The 7,111-nt window shown below is 45.1% G+C and overlaps 1 protein-coding gene across 1 annotated transcript in view; it reads left to right on the top strand.

Moving 5' to 3' along the window:
* LOC102201335 (cadherin-2-like) overlaps positions 1-2,868 on the top strand; it is a 100,705-nt gene extending 97,837 nt beyond the window's left edge. Inside the window, exon 16 of the mRNA XM_005734997.2 lies at positions 1,512-2,868. Within this exon, the coding sequence (XP_005735054.1) occupies positions 1,512-1,718 (207 nt within the window). The 3' untranslated portion in view covers positions 1,719-2,868. The remainder of the gene's footprint in view (positions 1-1,511) is intronic.
* Positions 2,869-7,111: the final 4,243 nt, after the last annotated feature.

The following is a 7,111-nucleotide window of genomic DNA, read 5'->3' as shown; positions in this document are numbered from 1 at the left end:
TATGTGTGGGTCAGTACTGTGTGGTGGTGTGATATCGCCTGCAGGAAGAAGCTCCTCCTCAGTCTCTCCACCACAGCTGCATGAACAGTTTGTCCCCACTTCATCCAGAATACAAGGACCTGCCTCGCCCTCCAACCCTCCTCTACCTTACTCTGATCCAAAGTGCTCCTTCTTCTTCTCCTGGGACTGAAGTAGTGGTGGGAGTGAACACTGACATTTCAAATCCCAGTTGGTTGGGAAAGCGAGCTTTGCTCCCTGACGATGGTCTCGGTGGATCCACAGAGATCATCAGCTGGACTTTTTTGCGGTTTTAACTTGGTCTTGTAACTTTTAGCGCCTGTGTTCAAGCATGAACATAGGTTTCTATAATACCCTCACGCTTACTGTACAGTTACTATAGAAATGTAGGATTACTATAATCCTCTACTTAATACTGTCAGACTTGTAGCTGCTCTACTATAAATTGTGCTTTTCTCAGTCACTGAGATTCTCTGGAGTTGTTACGGGTGGAAAACCTCTGGTATAAATACAGACGTATCTCTTCCTGATCAGCTGAAAGTTTACTTAGCAGAGATTTTCCATACAGTCTTCAGTGGTTTAGAAGTGATGAGTGTGGAAGTTCCCAGATTAACCTGTGTCAGGATGTTCTTAACCCACAGAAAACAGTGTGTGGGAGGTGTTATCACTCCCTGCTGCAGCGACCACTGATAAAGGAAATGAAACCTTTACTGACCCACTCATTTACTAACAGTAACGCACAACAGAGTGTCAGTATTAGAACCCGTGATGTGCTGCAGGTTCTTGTCTACAGGGGGGATAAAAGACCAAACTTTGGGTGGTCTCCAAAAGGTCTGATGAAGCACATGGTGGTGCTACGATCCTCAGGCTCAGGCAAGTTTGAGAACGACTGGCCTAAAGTCATTTGCAGGCATGAACCCCAGACAGTGTGAGTGGAGTCAGCACCCAGCATGAAACGGTCCACTTCAGTCTGGAAATGCTCCTTTTGGTTAGGACTAAGCTGTTGCTAGGGAAGAACATGGATGAGGTATGAAATAAGCACTCTGACCGAGTGCAAAGGTCGGCCTCATAGACTACAGTGTGTCATGGGACTGCTTTAGACATTCCACGTCCAGCAGGCGATGACCGAGGGCTCAGTGTAGGAAACATCTCGGAGAAAGCTCGCATAATAATAATGGATTGCATTTTATAAAGCGCTTTACAATTCCACTATTCATTCACTCTCACATTCACACACTGGTGGGGGCAGCTACAGGTGTAGCCAGACTGACAGAAGCGAGGCCGCCATATCGCGCCATCGGCCCCTCTGGTCATCACCAGTAGGCGGCAGGTGAAGTGTCTCGCCCAAGGACACAAGGACCGAGACTGTCCGAGCCGGGGCTCGACCCGGCAACCTTCTGGTTACAAGACGAACACCCAACTCTTTCAATCGCTATCACTCTTATTTCCAGTATTGTTCCCTCACCTTCCTGCTCCCCCTCTTTGTTTTGCAGGGTCTGAAGGCAGCAGACAACGACCCCACCGCTCCTCCCTACGACTCCCTGCTGGTGTTTGACTATGAAGGCAGCGGCTCCACCGCCGGCTCCCTCAGCTCCCTGCACTCCTCCTCGAGCTGCGGAGACCAGGATTACGACTACCTGGGCGACTGGGGGCCGCGCTTCCGCAAGCTGGCCGACCTGTACGGCGGAGGGGACGATTAGCATTCCCTACTAACAACGGCCACTCTGCCCCCCACCCTTGCTTCGGAGCTCAGGTGGCGGGTGGGGTAAAGAAAGATGAAATTGGGTAAACACGGGGTTTGGATCTGCACTTCTGTATTTCTGCGGGACAGCTTGTAAAGAGACTCGCTGCCTCTTAAGGACAGTTTGATGGCACTAGGGGCCATGCTGACTCCTGGCCTAGCAAGGCCTGGCACTGGCTAGCATTCAGGCTAGCTGACATGATCTGAGCGTTAGCCTCGGTGCTAACAAACGCACGCAGCCAGAACAATGCTCTCAGAGAGGATGTTGTCTTTGTGATGGTCGAGAGCTTCGACAGCCATGCTACAGACGCTCATTTACACTTGAATCTTACAGTACAGCAGCACTGGGGTCAAATGTGCCTTTTGTACATTCTTTTGATTGTGTTCAGTCTTGATTCTTTTTGTTGCTTTAAATTTCCTGGTGTTTTGCAGCAGCAACTGGAGGAGCACTGCGCCATGTTAATGAGTGTGTGTGTGTGTGTGTGTGTGTGTGTGCGAGCAAGTGTAAACCGTTTCCACAGAGACACACTGGATGGATACTCTAAAGGGCAAAGCCTACTATGAGATGCCTTGGATGATCCTACCAGCAAAAACATGGCTTCAGTGTGCAGCTCTGGGTTTCACTCGGCCTACAGCATCAAACGTCTAGACTTGGATCTGATGCAACACATTGTAGTTGCAGTCGCAGCTGCGTGTGTTGCTTGGTGGCAGTGGTTGCTCATTTTCACAGTGCTCTAGTATTAATGTGACTGTCTGCATCAACAAACCTGGACAAGCTCAGAAGTTTTCATTTTCTCAGAGCTTCTTCGCACGCATTCAGTATCCGTCCTGGTCTTTGAGTGAACAGGAACGTTGCCTCATCTGGCTTTCACTCTTACATGCTCGAGAACATTTAGTTGGCCAAAATGAGTTTAAACAACTGTTTCTGAATCTGTGAGGTTTGTGCAAACACACGATGTTATTTGTGGCGCAGTTAAACTGTTGTGGTTATGTCCTTGCTGTGCGTTCACAAAAGGGAATTCAGAATGGGATGCAGTTTAGCTTGTTTGCAGGATGACAAAACACTGAAGCAAAGCAGTGAAAAACAAGAAGATAAAATATAATTTCCATTTGGGTGTTTGTGCAGATGAAAGCAAAAGAAAAAGAAAGAAAAACGGCAACAAAGCATCAAGGCCACAAACAAAGGAGCTGGAATCTAAAAACATTTCAAGCGTTTTTGTTTGCTGAGCCGCTGTTGGAGGAAGTGACAGATAAAATTAAAATTCCCATCATAAAAGAAATGGATTGAGTAATGAAATATTTAATGAATATGACAGAGATGCAGCAGTGGGGCTGTGTGTGGGCTGAGCAGACGCACTCTGGATGGAGGTTTTATTTACAGGTGAGCATTTATGTTTGATGAACAGGTTGTGGACAGAATATAAAGCAGCTGACTGATGTTCAGCCTCGACAGCCTGGATATGCATAGTTGTACAAAAGGAAATTTTAAGGTACAGGAAACGTAGTGGTAACGAAGACGACAACAACGTGGTAGTGTGTCTCACGTACTATCCAACCAACCTTTGCCCTTTTAGCAGGTCTGTGCACAGCAAACACATTAGGAGCTGCTCAGCATTCAGGACCAAAACTAAGTCAACAGGTCGTTTGTGTCCCACAGAAGCTGAAGCGGTGACGTGTCACCTCCCATTACTCTGTTTTTCATAAGAACCAACAGAAGAAAGAGGACATGATCAGAGCTTATCAGGAGCTCCTGTGGTTTCACTCGGCTTCCTCCAGCCTTCTGTTTGTCGTCTCTCTGTTTAAGAGCAGAGTGAATCCTGCCCACTAGTGTAAACCTGCTGCTGTCTGTGAGCGAATTTCACCTTTTACAAAGTTCATAAACTTTCAGACACGCATTAGTTTCTGTTCACGCCACACGGCACAAATTTGCATCAGCTGCATGGATTTTGCTCCACACTCGGTGCTGATGGGACTTCACAGTTCACTGCAAGAACGCGCCTCTTTTACAGCATCTGTTTTTCAAAGTTCAGGCAGCTCAGCTGATCTCAGTGCCAGCCTACATCAGCTGATGGCTCGGTTCATCGGTAAATGTGTGCTTGAAGCTGTTGTAGCCTTCTCATATTCTCTTTGCTTCTGCAAGCTACTTTGCAGCCCAGCCCATCAGTGAAAAGCTGGAGCTGTCACAGAGGTGGGATCTCCTGGACATGTCACCAGCCTCACTCAGTCTCTTATTCAAATAATTTACTAATGACCAAATAACCTAACCTGGATACTTTTTAATTCTTACTGCAGAAGCATGCACACTTCATACAGGACGCCCTCCGCTTATTTAAATGTGTCTCTGTCACTCACCCACGTTGCTTTCAGGCTTTTTAGACAATGAAAGTGACTTTGTGTGACAGCACACGCTCCATCCTGTGACAGTGGTCATTGGTGATCGACGTCCTCGGGCCCTTTTTTGATTTCACTCATCAGGACTAGTTTTTGCCTGTGAGGCTGAGCCATCATAAGCTGCTCCAGGGATTCACCAAACTCAACATTTTTAAAGGGCTTTGATGAAGTTGCATGTTAGCGACACGAACAACCAAAAAAGCGTAGCCGTGGACATCAGTGTCTCACTTCTAAACTTTAATAAAAGGTCCAGTTTTATGCTTTTTGAAGTCGATTTCCAGTATTACCAGGTAATTGAAGTAAACAGTTTGCTGCACCTGTAAAATTGAGTGCAGGGCGCACCACGCTCAGCACCGACGTGCCATCTTGGTGAAGCTGTACGAGTAACATCGTTCCTTTGATGTTGTTTGAAACAAAGGTTGGTCAGACCCAGAGCTGCACAGAGGAGCTGGATATTTTTGCAAGTTTGATTTTCCAAAGCTGGTGAGAAGACATGTACAGTAATGCTAGACTTTAGATAGATACCTTCTGTTGTTTTTTGTTTTGCTTTTATCACGATGTAATGTATGCAGCTGATCGCTAATAAAGGAAGTCATCAGTCCTTGTTTTGTAGCAAAGATACTTCTTGATACTCTGCTGTGGTGGATTAAAAAGGCAATGTTTTCTTCTGTCTGCTGATGATTTGCCTTAGTGTTCTCTGGTACTCTTCAACTGGCTACTCACTGTAAACTGAAACATGTACAGATTGTATTTTTCTCTTGTTGTTCTTTTGGCTGTGGTCTCTGAAAATGACATGCTAATATCTTGAATCCTTGTATATGTGTAATTTGGATTACAAATTAAAACGTTTTTGCATGTTTTTATCTTTTTATTATGGGAAAACAAGAATTTTTGGATGTTTTTTTTCCAGTGAGTTAAACATCAAACCCCCACATACCAGCACGCAGACGCTCAGAAGGCTGGACTCTGCCTTTGGAAAGAGGCGGCTCATCCAAACCTTAAAGGTCAAAGAGATCAATGACATTTTAATTAAAGGTTTTGTCACTTGTGTAAATAAGCCAACTGTTGCATATTTCCACATCCAGTGGGCACAAAGCAGCATTTGGATTGGTGCTTTTATCCCCCTGGCTTCATTTTCCATCGTTCTAAAACAATTTTCTAGCAGCTAAACCCTCCACAGTGTTGATTAGTTGGGCAGTAGGTTTATCAGAGCTTACCTGCTGTGGCCAAAAGGACGCTATTACCAATTTTTCACCTACAACCTGGCACAGACGCTGATGCTGAAAAGCTGGCATAACAAAATTCCTGGGTCCCAAAGTTGGAAGCACTGATGTTGGTGTTTAATAAGCAGCTACAGATGCAACATTCCTGTAACTTCTGCCAGTAAAGCCGCACAATAAACTGCTCTCAGACGTGTCCACGTGTGTTCTCAGAGGGAACCAGCACACAACAGGCCTCACACCGTCACACAGCAACACAACTGGATGTCCTCTGTTGCATTTAAAACAACCATGATAAGTGTGCGTCATGACAAGAAGTAACTGGTGGCAGAAATACCTGCACAATGTAAAACCACCATTAAAGGTAACAATGAGCCGTGCAGTTAGGAGGTTTTTCCAGAACACTAAAACCTGAACATGAAATCAGCAGAGAGGGTGATATACTGCCGTCTGTGGATTCAACTCCAAAACATAACTAACCTGGGTCGTCTCACAAAGACAGATATTTTCTCAGGCATGAAAAAGATGAAACACAGCACACATTGCAGCTGTTTTCACAAACATTAACACAAGCAAGTGTTGTGTGCAGGACGTCCAGGGAGTGTACGAGCAATGCCAGAGCGATGCAGCGGTGCACAAGGAGATGACGCTGAAGCTTGCAGATCACAGGATCTTGTGGTTTTTTAGTTAAAGAGCACCGAGGCTGCTTTCTGTAAAACATGACATGGTTCACATTTCACTTCATATTTAGTGACTTTTTTCACTTTGTTAGTTTGCTGCTTACCCTTTTAACCATTCAAGGTTATTTATTGGGTTTGAAGTACTTACATTTGAATATAAACTGCAGAGATGCAGGAGTTCAAAAAGTTAAAGGATAACATACATTTAAATTTCAATAAAATGCTGGACATCTGGACTGATGTCTATATGTTTTGAGACTCCTCGACCTCATCCAAGTTTGAAGCTTGACACAACTCCACCAGCTGAATGGTCAGTTTGGCCTCAGAGTGAGGTTTGCTGTTGCACAGCAAATGAAATCTCTTTCATTTGACTCCAGTTGCTTTTGGGGAAGGGTTAAACAATGCCATGAAAATAAAAGCATTTTAACTTTAATTAATAAATGACAGAGATTATTTTTATTGTACATTTTTTGAAATAATAGATTTTTCCACTGTCAGTGAGACTCATCCTGCTCTCATCTAATTCCTGTGTGTCCCACATTCCCGAGTACTGAGCCTCAGAACATGAAACTGTTTAAACCACGAGCAGGTTTCACTGTGTTGCCAGTGTAATGCACTCGTATGGTTTAACCTGCCATAATGGATGATAAATAGGCAGCACTTCACCTTAACAGGATCAGCGGGTTGGCAAAAGCGATGTTGTTTCTATAGATTCCCTGCAGCCTGCATGAATGGCTGAACACAGTCATGTGACAGAGTGACATACATCCCCACATTGGCATTCAGCATGTTTGCCACAGTCTAGTCCTCAGCAGCTTCTCTGTGACAGCTTTAAATCCTCTTCTTCCTCCTTTGGCCTTTTATCTCCAATTCGACGCGAAACACACAGAGTGTCTTTGCTAACCAGGCCCAAGGGCACATCAGCAGTATCTTTCCCCAGCAGCCAACCACAAGCTCACAGGCACAAGAGCAGAGAAAATGGAAAGGCTCAGGCCGTCTCTTGAGATCTCACACAATTAGACAAACACACTTGGCCTGCTGTGTGTGTGTGTGTGTGTGTG

Source organism: Pundamilia nyererei, unplaced genomic scaffold, assembly GCF_000239375.1.
Source record: "Pundamilia nyererei isolate P.nyererei 1_Seehausen unplaced genomic scaffold, PunNye1.0 scaffold00061, whole genome shotgun sequence".
NCBI lineage: Eukaryota > Metazoa > Chordata > Actinopteri > Cichliformes > Cichlidae > Pundamilia > Pundamilia nyererei.
Note: the sequence above shows the minus strand (reverse complement) of the source record. Positions and strands in the feature narration are given on the sequence as shown.